Source organism: Anopheles moucheti, chromosome 2, assembly GCF_943734755.1.
Source record: "Anopheles moucheti chromosome 2, idAnoMoucSN_F20_07, whole genome shotgun sequence".
Classification (NCBI taxonomy): domain Eukaryota; kingdom Metazoa; phylum Arthropoda; class Insecta; order Diptera; family Culicidae; genus Anopheles; species Anopheles moucheti.
The window spans coordinates 94519546-94535446 of record NC_069140.1 but is presented as its reverse complement, the minus strand read 5'-3'; the positions used below and the strand labels follow the sequence as shown (position 1 = coordinate 94535446).

The 15901-nt window shown below is 44.3% G+C and overlaps 1 protein-coding gene across 5 annotated transcripts in view; it reads right to left on the bottom strand.

Annotated features, from left to right (window-relative positions):
- The window catches only part of LOC128298762 (heterogeneous nuclear ribonucleoprotein L), a 180293-nt gene that overhangs the window by 92665 nt on the left and 71727 nt on the right, over positions 1-15901 (bottom strand). For all 5 annotated transcript variants that reach the window (XM_053034540.1, XM_053034542.1, XM_053034541.1 and 2 more), the window contains exon 3: positions 6039-6155. In XM_053034540.1, the coding sequence (XP_052890500.1) occupies positions 6039-6155 (117 nt within the window). The remainder of the gene's footprint in view (positions 1-6038; positions 6156-15901) is intronic.

The following is a 15901-nucleotide window of genomic DNA, read 5'->3' as shown; positions in this document are numbered from 1 at the left end:
CGACCGAAATCCTCGCACCGACGCCGAACAACATATTTATTGCTCTTTGATCTTGATCGTGCTGCACCGGAAGCGTGTTTGCGGAAAACGGTTTCCGTTACAAATACGCCTACTGCACTCTCGCCTACACTCTCCAAGGAAACAATCGCCTACCGTTCCTGGCTTATTGATCCAGTATTCCGCCCGCTGGGAAATTCGCACCGATTCGTAGCCGATGTCAAGCCCACCACCAGACGCGTAAACGTAACGTTTGTGGAACGCTTATCATCACCCACACATCGTGCGCACACGCACGCACACATACAAAACAAAGGATTTTATTTTTACGATAAACCACCTTCAATTCGGCCGATTTTCCCAAACCCCACGAACAATAATTTCGCGAATCTTTTATTTTCCTTCCACCTCCGCTGCCCTCATCCCCTCCTAGCCTTTCCCTTTGTATCACACCGTTGGTCCTGACACATAAAATCACAAGCAGCACCGAAAGCTACCATCCCCACCCACAAAGGGAGGCTCATAAAATCCCATAGATACCACGCCACGCCAGCAGGCAGCACACTGGTGAAGTGAAAGCCACCGGCAAAGTTCCACACGGTGGAAAAACAAAAACGCCAAACACACGGACCGAACCCATAAAAAATATTGTCCCCTTTTTTCCTGCGGCACGTACCTCGTCGGGAGGCCAGGTTTTCGGGTTAATATTTTATCACAACACACAACGCGTCCCGAGTGGCTGCTCGCGGGATATCAGCGTGGATGATGCTTCGGGACATTGAAAAAAAACAAGGAAAAGAAATCCTTCCACAGCGTATCATCACATGGCCACATGTTTCCTTTCATCTTCCAGTTCGTTACCTTTTCCAACACGTTTAAACACGGCAACGAACGGCTCACACCCCGTCTGTTCGACGTGCTTTAGGCTTTCGTCTGTGTTTGTGGTGTGTGATGAGTTTAAGGGCGAAAAAAAATCAAAAATATTAAAATCATTGCATTGGGCACTGTGGCGCCCAGGATCATCGAGGGATGGTCACGCTGGTACCACACGTCTCCTAAGTAATTAAAAGCCGTGTGCCGTGTTTGGCAGGATGAAACGATTTCAGGTTGGGCACAGAACGCGCGAGTCCATTACAGTTCATCGGCGAAGAAGCCCCGGCACACAACACTGGGATAATCGAAAAGGACCGAATCAATTTCGGCTTCCCCGGGATAGTGTGCGGGATTAGCGCCGCGTCCCGGTACCGGAGGCGAGGTCCATTTATCTCGCAAGTGATACCTTCGGAATCACGTACGGGGTCGATCAGTCCACCCTTTCCGGGTTAGTGGGCAGATAACCACGATATAGCGATAGGCATACGTAATGACAGCATTCCGGATCGTACGTTATACGATTGGACCGTTTCCATTCGATTGGAATGAATCGACGAAGATAAGGACACTCATCAAACGGGATGGAATGCAAGGGAACATACAAAACCCACCCGACTGTGCATTACACAACGGGGTTGCATATTTCTGGCCATTTTCATTAATTTTGTTTCTATCGTTGTCACATCAGCAAACAGTTGCACCAGCTTACAAATTCTTAATGTACTTTAGGCTATTTATACAACTGTTACATATTATTAGAGGTTTCTGGCAGCACTGCCCTACAATATCTGCCAGAATGCAAGTTACGTATTATAGATGGTTCTGGCAGCACTGTACTACAATAACTGTTAAAACGCAAGATTGCAAGAATAGGAAGCGTCAGTCGGAAATATGGAGGAAACAGTAAGAGCAGATATCGGAGTAACTGAGTAATATTAATAAAGAATGATATTAATAAATACAACAATAACAATCTACATTAACTAAAAGATTTCGAATTCCGGATTCCCAACAGAACTCGTGTTAAACGACTCACAACAACTCACTACAGAGGAATATCCATCCGAGAACAGACCTAGAGTACGAACAGCAAGCCTGATATACTCCAATATTATTAGAAGAATTCTGGGACGTTCTGTGGTATGCGTTGCCCAAAGACACTGAGCTCATTAATAATTCCTATCGGAATATTATCACTGAAATCTCCCATTACCAGGCATTTCCTCAGCGGATTAACGACGCATTAGACTACTCATACCTCCAAAGTACGTACAAAAAGTATACATACGGGGGCGTGTAATCTCGTCGACAGGATTACAAGATTAAATCAACCGATGCAGAAACAACCCTTAGCTGCAGAAGTGATGGATTGCTAGAACTTGGCAGTAACTTCAAGACGGCTTACTGATTAATTATTAACCAACTCTAATCAATTTCCAGGTGCGAGTTACTGTGTACTGTGTATCCAGGTATGCCGTTCTGGTCTGATCTCTGGTGGAATTTTATAGCAACTCAAAACTATTCAAAACACCTGCTCGTGGTGACGTGGATTCAGAATACCATTGCCATCTTCGGTTATCAGCACGGCACAGCAGGGTTCCTTTCCCACGCAGGTACGGCATGTGTCATAACTCATGTCGAACATCATCCGACCAACCGAATATCTTCTACTCCACTCCATTACTGTCACCGCTTGGTTAGGTGACATTTCGCTGGTGCCGTAATGGAATGGAGCAGAAGCAATATTCCCATTGAGTAGCGCGCCAAACTCGTCGAACTCGTTGGAACTGCAAACTCACAGCGCCACACACAACATTAACAGAAGTAGTTCATTTTTCCCACCTGATACAACGCTCCGATTGCAGGAGCATGGGTACATCGGTGTACAAGTGTTTCCACAACGTCCGATCGGGATCTCCCACGGGACGACGACATCATTGTGAAACGAGAGAAGATTGATGTACCTCCTCGCTGAGTCGCTACACGTCGCTACCACCAAGCCGCGTACACACAATCGAACATCATTCATTGCGAGATAGATGGGCGCTATGCGCAGACCATATCAGTAGCGCGGTACCAGTCAGATGCACGAGATAACTAATGATAACCGGCCGTGTCCTAGGCTTTGCCCAACCCAACCGGAGGGCGACCACATTGTAGCACATAAACGACGGTGAGTGGCGCGAAATAAAGAAAACGTACAAGAGTAATTCAATACTTCCATCATCTCGCAATTGCCAAAAGCAGATGCAACGAGCCAAATGGCGCAGTAATGGGCGTCGTGATTCGGTTCGATATGCACCATTTTGTGTTTGTGCCATAATGGACGATGTCTCTAAACGCTGGTGGTGCTGAATGCCATGCCAGCGCTCTCCGTCGCCGTGCGGTACACACGGGACGCCTCGTCAATCCATTTGTCATCCCGATGCTCTTGCCGGGCATCAATTATCGTACGTCCACACGAAAATGGATGCACTCCCATCTTCGGGCGTGGAGAAAAACATGTCCCGAAATGTGGTGGAAATCGAACACGGCACGGGGGAGATGGGGTTGCGGAGTTTGGGTGGCAGAATACATAGGAGTAAATTTAAATCGACATCACATACCACCTAGAATAATTTGATCATGCCTCTGATCGTGGTAAGCGGTGGTACCCGCCGGAACATGCCGCAATTAATTACAGCGTAGTGCATCTCGACCGCTACACCACAGTAGTGACCACCACCCGTCTCCCTTCGGAAGGGGGGAAAAAAGGGGTTGGAGCTCATCAATCTCGAGGAACACACTCCAACCGTTGCATCAGCATCATCTCGCCATTGACGATCGCGAACGGACATACGTTTCATTTCTTTGGCAACGGTGTTGTGACTCTCGGGTGGGGTAGAATATTAATGAGCAGCCAGGTCCCTCGTATAGGGTGGCACGAAGTATGAGAGGAGCCGGCAGTACAAAAATGACATTTTAGTCCATCGCAAAAAATCGTCTTAACTCGAGCCGCAAGAATGATTCATGTCTGAGAGCCGTCGCTGACTAAAGCACCACAGGTGGCCACAATCGTCAATGCACCGAGGCAGCGTTTCAAGTTGACCGCGCGCACGTGTTGTCTTGCTAGGTTAATGGTTCTCGACGTGAAGGTGACTGCAATTGTTCTGCTGATTAGTCAATCCTTGCAGTTCTTCAGTCGTACTTCATTTACTATAATTAACGTTAAATCCCTGCAAAGTTCAATTTATAGCATCTACTTAATGTGATGTTCATTATCCCTTTTTTACCTAAGGCTTAAGTGTTGTCAAATATACATAAAACTAAAAAAAAAACTCTATGTAAATCCTGTTTGATTTCAACAACTTTTATCGAGTAAAAGATATTACAGAGCAACACACCTGAGTTCACAAAATCTCGATAGCAACTCCATTTTCTTTTGATCATCTGTGGTAGGATTAAGGGAATACAGACAGTCCGCGAGATACGCGGATACGGAGATACGCGGTTTTTGGAAATTTGACAGATGAGCTAGTTTATAGCACAAAATCTAAGCAAAAAAAACATGAAAATTGGTCGAAAATACCTTTTTATGTCACATAAAACATTTCTTTCTAAATTATTTTAATGTATTTTTTCATAAAATCGCCTGATTCGGTGAAAAAATTAAGTCCAGAGACGGAAGAGTCGACTCTGTGACTTTGAAGTATAAACGAAAAATGCACCAGGATTCGACTTACCGGGAAAATTCGAGTTACGGGGATTTTTCCCAGATTATAGCGGTCCGCTGTAATAGCGTATCTCGGGGACTGTCTGTATCATGTTTCCTACTACCTTCGCAATAATACCTCTCACAGTTAATAGCTCTTCTTCGTCCAGACCAGTGTGCGCATCGATCATCCTGAGCACCCTGTGCTCCATCTCGCGACTAATTATCCTCCACTCGGCTGCCACACACGTGTGGCGGCGCATTGTAGGTCACCTCACCGAGCCCAAGATTAATGCGTTCGCTGAGCGATATCTCCCGTTCCAAAACCTTCTGTCACCGGCATGTGGCGCACATCCGCCCAACTATGACATCCCTATTACGATCCGAACACTCGTAGTACATTGAAAACCCCTGCAATTATGGGAAAACTGGCGACATCCGGAGTGGCAGCGGGAGCCGACTTCTTCTGCGTTTCGCTACAATCCGCAAACACCGTCTGGATAAAAAGGGTCACAATTTCCTCCGGTAAGGTGAGACGGAAAGAGTATGGCGAATAACGCCACAACAACGTAAAAATGTAACTAGTCGAAGGGTTCGTCGAAAGGCACCGTTTAAATGAGGCCAATTAAAATGGGTCACCCGGTGTGAGGCACGAACGAAAAAAAAACTAACCATCCAAAAGGGGTTTTCCCTTTTCGACGGCAACACCATTTATCGGTGAGTTTAATGGAATGCATTATTAATATTGCCCGGGATGGATGGCTTTCTGCGTTTTGCCGCTTCCTGACGGAAACCTTTTCGCGCGTTCCCATCATCCCTTGCCCGGAAGGAACCTATTACACATCCGATCTCGTTGTTTAACGTTGTAGCCAATGTTGAGTGTGCTCGATCGAAAGGGTTTTTTTTTTGCAGGCGGGATAAAGAATAGTACACATCTAGCAGGAAAAGTCATACCGTGCCGTGGCGTTGTGTGGTCCTAGTCCTAGAAATTATGTCATCCTTGTTTGGTCCTCTTTATGAGCGTACATGATGATCCCATGATCAAACAGTGTGCCTCGGGGCAACGTTATTTAAACTCGCCTGATTAAACGGCAACCGGGAAGGGTTAAAATTCCAATATTAAGTTTTTTTCACTTTTTTTTACCCTTTTCACCCGTCAGCAGCGAATTTTCCCACACAAAACCCTTTCCCTCGATTGATAACCGGGTCGTTGTGGAACCGGTGTTGCGGTTTCGAACCACACTCGGTTAAAGGGAAAATTCAAGGGTCAGGAAAATATGTGACCCAGGGTACAAAGAATCGCAGCAAGCTGCCATTCGCCATTTTCCTCCGGGGAAAAAAGGGTCGAGACGAAATTGATACATAGACTATTGTTTTTTTTTTTCCTTTCCACCGGAGGTTGATTTAATATGAAATCATGAAATAGTTTGTCGGATGTCGGCCCCCGTGCGCAAAGGTCGAATGTCTCTCTACTCACCACTGTGATCGGATAGATCGGGTTCAGGATCGTGAACAGCAGGATATGGTTGGGGCGTGTCGCAACGTCACGCTTCCGGCGTGGTTCGTCTGTGACGTTGATGTTGTTGTTGTTGTTCTGCAATGACAAATCGAAACGACAGTGCATAATTAGGATTTTTTTTGTTTTTTGTCTCTCAAATGAGGATACATTCCATTCATTAAATTAAATAGACGCAATTAATCAAACTACACATGGGCGCGAGAGGAGGGAGTTTGTGTTGTTTTTTTCTTTCTCGCTTGTTATGAAATACGGTTCAGCGGGAGTACGCTAGCCGGGTGCCGAATAAATGACGGATTGGAATGTGCTGTTTTCCACCCGAAAAAAACTCTCGATCAGGAACACGTGTACGAAACACGTTCCATTCCCAAAACTTTATCCGAAAGCGATCCGAGGCACAGCGAGTGGGAGCGAGTGGAAAAGAGAATCGTATCGTTTATTTATACGCGGCGATGCCGAACCGTGTTTAGTACGAATTTAACTATCGCCCAAATGTGTAATTTATTTTTAAAACACCGTGGATCTCTCCCCCCGATGCATGGAGTGCGGCTCGCCCATACCCACACACACACGCACTAGTTTTACTGATGATGACGCCTGGATGTGGTGACGGAGAGAACAACGCTGGGAAAAATCAATATCAACTCGCGAAACGAACTCGGGACGACACTCAGCCACAGCAGCCTTTCGATGCTACTCCACAAGAGATGTAAGTCAGAATCACATCTCCAACCTCGGCACAGTAATGAGAAGCAGCTCCAACAGCTCCACAGCGCGAATAATTGCTAGGTTTTAAGAATTTTATTCCATGAACCATGGAGAATAAAACAAACAAGATGCATGCACGTCATGATCGACCATATCGAGACGCGCCGTCGTCAGGAGAAAGCCAGCTGTTTCCCACCCCGATGGTGAACCATTTTTCGGTGGAGTCTAAAATTACGCCATTAGTGGTACGAAGAGCTGAGAGCGAAAGAGCATCAGTAAGGAAAGAAAAAAAACCCCAAGCTAAGTAACAGCACATACAGTCGGCAGTAAAAAGTTAAAACGAAATCGTCTGACTAATTTATGAGCCATCGGTTTTGGGAGCATTTTTATTGTTGTCTGTGTCTAGCAAAAGTGCCCCCCGTACAGCCGGTTCTCCTTTTGGAAAATGGTTGAAAGGAGCCAGAAAATTGTAACAGACACGTGCAACCTCAAGATGCTCTCGGATTTCATATGAAGCTGTTCTGTAGCTTGTGCAGTTGATAAAAATGGCATTAAGCAGACATAAATAAGGAGACCAAAATAATAAATAATTCACACGTAAATCGTTGGTACGTGTGCAAAGACGAGGTTCAGAGATGCCAGAAGCACAAGCAGATTTAGCTTTAAATCTTTGACAGAATGTAAATCGCAACAAGGTTCTGCTATTTGTAACAAAAAAGAGTTAAAAGATATATGATTAAGGCTCTGATATTATCGAATATATGCATTGTGAAATCAATTTTTGGCATGTTTTACAACATTCCTAGCATCTTACAACCAGAATAACCCAGAAGGACTTAACTATTCCCCGCTAAGGATAGAACCTTCAAGACCTTCTAATGAAGATCTAATTAATGTCAAAACAGAATGAAAAAGAAGAAGAAGTAGTCATTTAATTCAAAATAATTTGAAAGCAACGAGCAAAAAACAGAAAATGTTTAATCAAGGGGCAATTTACTTTTCCACAGCTCCCATTCCAATAGTTTATTTCCTCACACTTCAACACAACTTTAACTTTAGCTGAAAGCTACAGCAACTACAAAACAATTGTTGTCCAAACGCAACAACAAGTAACCACTCCACTAGAACCTTTTGCTAGAATTGTAGCTGGGGCGAAACCAGAATGAATAATGAATGCCCAATGTTTGCTCCTGCCGCCCGGAAGAATGAAACATATTCTTGCGGGAGCCTTGCCATGGAAAATAGCTGCTTCAAAGACACAATCACACTACCCACCCCCAGGTTACACGCTTCATTGGAGGAAAAACAAATCTTATCAAAGCTGACGTGGTAACCCACAGAACACCCCTTCACAGCAAAAACAATCTGCGCGCAAGACACACCACGAGCCACTTGATGAAAGGAAGCTCCAGAGAGTACGCGCTGGATGCAAACCAACTGCCAATTCAGATGCGAAAGCGTCCCGAGCTTTAATTATATTCTATTATTTACAGTAAAAACAACACCACCGAGTTTCATCCAGCAGTTTCCCCAAAACGTGAAGGAAAATTAATTTCTTGCAGCGGGCCTCTGTGCGCGAGGTAATGAATTATGTAAAATAATCGTCCAGAAGGGTGCTGCCGTGTGCCGTGCCTAACTGACCTTCCCCCCCGGTAGTACAACACGGCGGTGGCACGGCGGTGTGTCTTAGAATACCCAACATCAAACGATCAATTATGAGATGAAAAACAAATACAGAGCACCCAGGCATTGGCTGCAGGTACATTTTCATGAATTTCACATCGGATTAATTTCGAGCGATGGTAAAGAGCTCCGGAACTGGTGGACAAGCCCTTCACCACAAGCGAACGAACTCTAAACAATGATATGACGCACAAGAAAAATCCCTCAAATATAGCACATTTTAACACATTTCGGTGTACATTTTACTCCCCCCAAACAGGAAAACTGTCCCTCGGGCTCGGGAATGAGCTACGCAGAAAAGCTCACATTAACCACTAACGACCACCGCCGACAGTCCGATATTCCTAACCGGAATACACCCCATAAAATGAACTCAATCGAATCGAACACCATTTTTGATTACTTTTTCCTCGTGCCCTAACTGTCATTATCAATCCCATGTTCAATGGGCCACACAATGCGTGGCCGGGGGAGAGAAAAAAGCACGAACGAAGGGGAAAATTGTAAGGGAAAACTAGGCCACAATCGAACCCTGGCGGGAAAACACACCGGATGGGTGTGTCGATGAAAAACACATTTTCCGTTTATTCATCTAATGTCTACCACCAAACCGGTGACGATGTGCAGGAAAATTCCCTCATCTAAACTCATGCTGTCGCGCCGCCGGGCAATGCAGTAACGACCGCACTTGGACCTACGTTCCTTGCTACAGCTTCCACACACACACACACGCGGGAAAACAAACGAAACAGAAGCAATCGAACGGGCGGCTTGATCGGCCACCAAAATTTGGCTTGTCCCGGTATGTCAGCGAATTTTTGGTTACCGTTTTTCTCACCCACAATGCGATCAACTTTGGCCCATAAAACGCTGTGGGTGTTGGACCGTTTTGTGGTTACGAGAGTGAGAGTGAGAGAGGGAGATTAAGAAACGTTCAAATAGTGATTATGGATGACGATTAACCACAAAGCACTAACCAATACGATAACAGGAACCGGAGGAAAGGTTCACCCCACGGTCCCACATTTCTTGCCGTTGGGAGCGGTGCGTCAGCAAAATTAGGACGATTTTTCCGATCGAAAATCAAAATTTCTGCCGTACCATCCATCCTGGGGCTGAGAACTGATGCCTTTGGTCAGCAGAAAGCATCATCGATGAATCATGACGGACGTGTTTCCCCGCGTTCCGTGTTTTCGGGAACAGGAACAGTAATAGTACAAAACTGGCGCTACAAAATTCGCCCTCGGTTTTAGGAAAAACCGCACCATATTTCCACATTCCAGCGATTACAGTTGCCCATCATCATTAATTTTGCGAAAATGGTTGAAAATGGTGTGGCAAACCGGTTGACCATCGGAAATTTTATGCTGCGGGTGTAATTATTTACCATCAACCAGAGATGAATGCAGGGTTTCACAGGTTTGAATTAAATGTCACCGATAACAACCTGAAGATTCACTTATACATAAAATCAATTAGGGAAATAGAAGATTTCTATCGTTGTTTTACAAAATTACTACGAGAAAAACTATGATTTGAACTCTATCTAAACGAATTTTATTATTCAATTCAATTCACAAAAAACTACCAGACAACATTACCAAAATGATCTTGCCATGAAACCACGAATGAAAAACGCACTTAAAAGAGTTTGTCGAAATAGTTCTCAAAAGGGGGAATAAAAAACAAAACAAAATCATTTACACACACACAAAATCTGGTCCACCAGAAGCTAAGCGACTAAAATGTTTTACCTTCCAACCAACCACACTGGAAAAGCTTTGAATACATTAGCGGATGGCAAGTTCGGCAACCATTTCTTCGGCGCGATTGTTTTAAAATGGCTTCCCCCCGCAGACTGTTTCGTCCCCTTTTATTGCTTTTATTTCAAACCACTTCGGTGGTGCCTTATGGTTCGGGGAATAGGAAACTTTAATGCTGCACACACAACAGCATCCGCAGAAGCGCGAGCAATGACAAACCATTTGCAGCGATGAAGTTGTCCTGGCACGAAACATTCGCAAACTCGAAGAAAACTATGGAAATTTTGCGACACGCACTAGTGGAAAAAAGTTTTACATTGTTCCAAGTCGTTCCGCGACCATAAACACATGAAACAGAAGCAAAAAAAAGTTACAATAACTGCAGCAACTTTTGCCAAGCTTCTATATTACCCGGTTGCGTTGGTTCCGAGTGCTTTGGAACCCACCCCTGGCCGTTGTTTTGTCAAAAATTTGCCATATTTTTTAATTAGGTGTGAATGGGTAATTTTCACCCAATGAGCAAAATTAAAGACGAGCGGAGAGAATAACAAAACCGATTCGAAACTTTTATAATGCGTCGCGGGAAAGCTTCATGTACACTCATTGCTGTCAAACCTTTGCGCACAGTGGGATAAATGTGGTCAAATGGTTTTTGCACCGATATTAGTTTTTTTTTTAGTAAAAACATATTAAAATATTTATTCACATTCGCAAAATAACACAAATACGACGGAAAACACACATCGTTCTTTGCAAAATATTATTTAGTACAAATAAATAATTATTTATGCATATTTCATTCATTGTAGTCATCCAGAAAAGGTGGCATTGACTTGCGAAAATTATGCACAACTGTGCAAACACTTGGAGGAGAACCCCTGCACCCCGACAACAGGCGTCGAAATGAACGAGCGCGCCCGCCCATCACGGGACGTAATGAATTCTTGCAAAATTAATTCAAAAACAGCTTTTCCTGCCCGGGTCGTTCGCCGGCTTCATTACATCCTGCAAAGCTAACGCCATTCGCTAACGCTGTGTTTATCTTCAAAACAAATTTCAATTCGTTCGAGACCGTGATCGAGAAAGCGTCTTGCTACATAAGTCACAAGCATAGTGTGTTTACTGGGAAAACAGTTCTTCAACCCACCGTGCCTACGCTTAACCGACCGGATGAATCGCGTCGGATTGAACCGAACAACAAGTACGAGCCGGCGCACAATTTTCCGGCAAACCCTTGGACATGTTTTCAAATCAAGTTTGAAGTTCCACAACCTTTTCGAGTCGGATTCGTTGCTGTACAGGGGTGGGGGCTGTGTGGGGTACACTCTTGCACAGCTAAGTTTCCTAGGAATTACGCTGATGTTTGCCAAACATCCTTTTCAGTTGCTTCCTAGTTCCGAAATGAAAGGACACAATTAATTCGATGCTAATTTGGGGCTCCTTAATCCTTGATGATCCTAATTGGCGAGTGCCTAGGTAAGGAGTTGCAGGCGCAACAGATAAATGTTCGCAACAACGTTCACAACATCCTTCCGGAAGCAAAACAAAAAAAAAACGTTCCTCCATTGTCAGTGACCTGTTGCTTGCCATGCCGCTAACACAACCCTCCCCTGAGGATCTTCCCATTCCAAAACTATCCCAAACACGCACATCTATACATCGACCGAAAGAAATATCCTGAAATGAAAAACGGCAGCGTTGGCAAATGTCTCTTTCCACAAAGCCCCCCCAGGGGAATATCCGTCCGAAACTGGAATAGATTTTAATTAATTTCTCACTTCAAGTTCACGACACCGAACGGTCAACAACGAAACGCGCTTTATTGTCCTTTTTTTTGTGTCCAAAGTGTCCTTTCGCGTTGATTGGCATATTTTTCATTACGTCAAAGCCGTCGGCAACAAGCGCTCCGCCATTCAGGACACTTTTACACTACCCTCCCGCGCGTGCCGGATCCGCTCCTCACGGTTTAATCCCCTTTCATGCCGGATGCAACGCGCGTATAATAAATTACTCCCAGGTCGGTTGTGTCCTTTAAGAAACGGATCCTGACTTAAAGACAAAGCTGGAGGGTCGGCCAAGCGAAAGAGTACACCGGACACGTTTTACTTGCGTTTGCCTTTTTTGTTTTGCTGAAGACAGACTGGGTCGACTGGACGATATGAAAAAAAAAATCACGCTGCTCAAATTACGACCAAAGCATCCTTTTTCTCATCATCGTCATCATCATCATCCGTACCGATGGGTGAAAGACGTAAAGCAGCTAACAGACAAAATGACACCTTGTGCAATAAAACGCTGATCAACTCAGGCACACCAAAGCTGTGAATCCGGGCGGCGAATTAAATTCCCCACCCATGCAGCAAAGGTGTCCATTTTCCAAACAGAGTGTGTTCTAAGGATTACTTCCCGCCCCAACTGCATCCTTTGCAGGTGTTTCTAGCCATTGCCTTCAGCGAACCCAACGACAGGGCGAGTCCGTTTCGATGATGAGCTAAACGAGCTAAACACAACAAAATTACAACAAACCGAAGGACATTGTCCCCGTCAGCTTCCTTTTCCAGCAAAAGGAAAACAAGGACATTGCTGCAACCAACTTCACAATTTATTTAGCAGCAAAATCACCCGCGCGTCGAGGATTTGCACGAAAAAATCGAAAAAACCCTGTCAAGCGTCGTTGACAGTGGCACAAGACCTTGACATTTGGATGTCCGTTTTGCCGTGTGTTACAGGGACGGAAGCCGACTGATTCCTGAGCGTGTTACTGAGGGCGGTACAATCTATTTTTCATTCAACTGGAAAATGCACAAAAACATCCACGGTGTCACCGCTGCTTTTGTGTGTCCTGCTGTATTATTCATCGTGAATGGTTTCGATGAAAAACTGCACACCAGTAACACATCTGGGGCCTTGAGGGTGAGTGGTGGCCTAAAAATATCAAGCCCAATTCTACCCGCAAAATGACATTCATTTCTTGAGAATTACTTTGAGATATCTGTTTTTCGTTCGAACTTTTGGAAATATTTCATCGTGGAATGGAAAGCTCACTTTACACAACCAAGAAAGCTTTTTTTAAGAATCGTATTACAAAACCCCATAAATTTACATCCACCTCCTACATGCCATCGGGCAAGATTAAATCAGATTAACCAATAATCCTTAACTCCTCACTCCCGTGCGCGTATCATCCCTTCTTGCGGGGGAAATCAAGACAATTTTCCAACAATGAATAATTGCCGTATCTTCCATCAATTTCCCTCGTCTAATGGGCGCGCACAGGTTAAACCGCCCGCGTAAGTGGCCGCAGATAAAACCATCGCTGCAAAATTAAGCCTCCCCCGGCTATGTTTCCAAAATCCCACCCTTTTCAAGCGCCCAGATATTCCCCAGAGTGCCGTGTGTGACATCGTGGTTGAACTTCTTGTTTCACACAAAATGATTAATCGTTCTTCCATTTTGTCGCCTGAAGCATCGTCGCAGCAAACCGAAAGCTTTCTTCTGGGAAATTCCAAGCCCTACTGAAAGAGTAGCACAAAACAACCGCCCAGTGTGACAACTCCTAATCATTCGTTTCTCTTTACGCGGAAAATATCTGTACAAGAAATGTAAAATTCAGAGCAGTTGGTTTTGGTTTGGTAGCGAAAACTTTGCAGAAAACGCCAACCTGGGGCGGTTTAAGGATTACCAAACACACCGCCTTTACTTTAATCCTTTCCCTCTGATTTTTTTCCCCGAACGGTTACATCATATTCTTCTTTCCGGCTAACTCTTTCACACGAGAGCACAAAACAAAACATAAATATCTCTCTCGTACCATACGCCGGCTTTTTTTCCTTCTTTCGTCTGCGCATAATGTGATGCAAAACAAAAATAAATATGAGTGCGGAAGAAAGAATAACGAATCCCCCCTCTTGTGCGGAAATATATGTTTGACGAAACGAAACAAAGTAGCAAACTGTCAGCTGCAGTGTACGAACGGTTGCGAGAGACATTTTGTTCTTCTTTCTACCGATTGAGTTTCTGAGCGCACCCGAGGAGAAAAACTATGGACCGGAGCAACACACTTTGCTCTGCTTCTTTTTTCCTTCCATCCAACGACGGTAAGGAAGCGAGAGGGGGGGAAAGCTTTTGTTTCATATCGAGCAGAAGGATATCTTTTCCCGGTGGTCCACTGACGGGAACGAAAAACTCATCCCCCGGACTGGATGGATCCATTCGGGAACAAGGCAAGCGGAAAACGCGTACGGCGTGTGCCATCGTTTGTTTTGTAAAAGGTTTCGCCGTTTTTTACCACATTGTCACTTTCGTGCTTGGGCACGAATGTTGTCATTCGTATTCAAAATCTTCTGCGTGAAACACATTCTTTCCCTATCGTATTCACATTTGGCGGGTAGGGCGGACACGTCGAGAAGGCTTTTCCATCGCTTCCCTTTCCCCGTAAGTCCTCGTGTGACGGGTGTTGAGAGCCTTCCACACACAAAAAAAACCTCCCTACGGCCATTACAACCTCCAGAGTAGCAGCAGATTATTGTTCGCTTCCGGGTAGGGAATTTCAATAATTTATAAATAATTCAACCCATGGGGGAGTGTTATGATGGCGTCGTGGGGCTGGTAGAGAATCGGCCCCACGAGAATCCGCAAAAAAAGGAGGTCAAAAGCGACGCTGAAGTTTGTATTTTTTTTCCCCACTTCTTGATTTCCATCACACTTCCCTAACACACGATGGTTGGGCTAAAAACAAACACTCAAAAGATAAAGTGGTTACCTTTACCGAGATTATCCTGCTTCGCTAGAAACGATCCTCCGCCTGCAAACTTCCGTTAACTCCATTCTAAAGCAACTAAGGCACAGGAGATGGCCAATAAGAAAACGACGGTCCAACAACATTTGCGCACGTGTTGCAGAGCACGGCAACCACAACACAAAGGGGAAAAAAACGGTGGTATCTCGATCAAAAAATGCTCTCTTCTTTAGAGCCTGCTTGGTTGTTGCTATGGGAAACTCTTGAGCAGGCAAAAGTTTCAAGTGCATCTGTCTCGCTTATTGCGCAATTTATGAACTTACCGATCGTTAACATCGCACATCAAAGTGATTAGCTTCAATCGGAGCGCACCTGTGTCGCTCATGCCGTAATTGTTTTATTTTTCATGTGTTTAAAAGAGCACTAAGCTAAATGTATATTAATAAAGTTTAAATTTTATAAACACATTTTGAAAGACCCTTTTAAGTGCTCTCGGTGATGTATCTGATAGGGTATTTTCAGTTTTGGTGAAGAAACACGCAAGAACATACCTTAATAAAGGATAATTTGGCCTTTTTTGTAGGTATAATCTCTCAATAATAACATAATATTATGAATTTAAGAATATATTAGAAAATTTGCTTTTTTATGCCAGAACTACAGGATCAACCTAAATTTGTCTTCATCTTGTCAGTACGCCACGGTGCATCTCTGGATACGCTATATTGGTCTAAAATTGAGGCAATGTCGTTTGAGGTTTAATAATTTATTTAATCACCTCACAATGAACGTCAAAACTGCAACCCAGAGAAGATAAATATGGCATTTCCCTTAAGAAGAAAGTGGGCGATTTGTTCCAGCAATTAAGTTAATTAAATTACTCTCCAAATCAATTAAATCCACACACACACAGCTAACTGGAAAAGATCGCT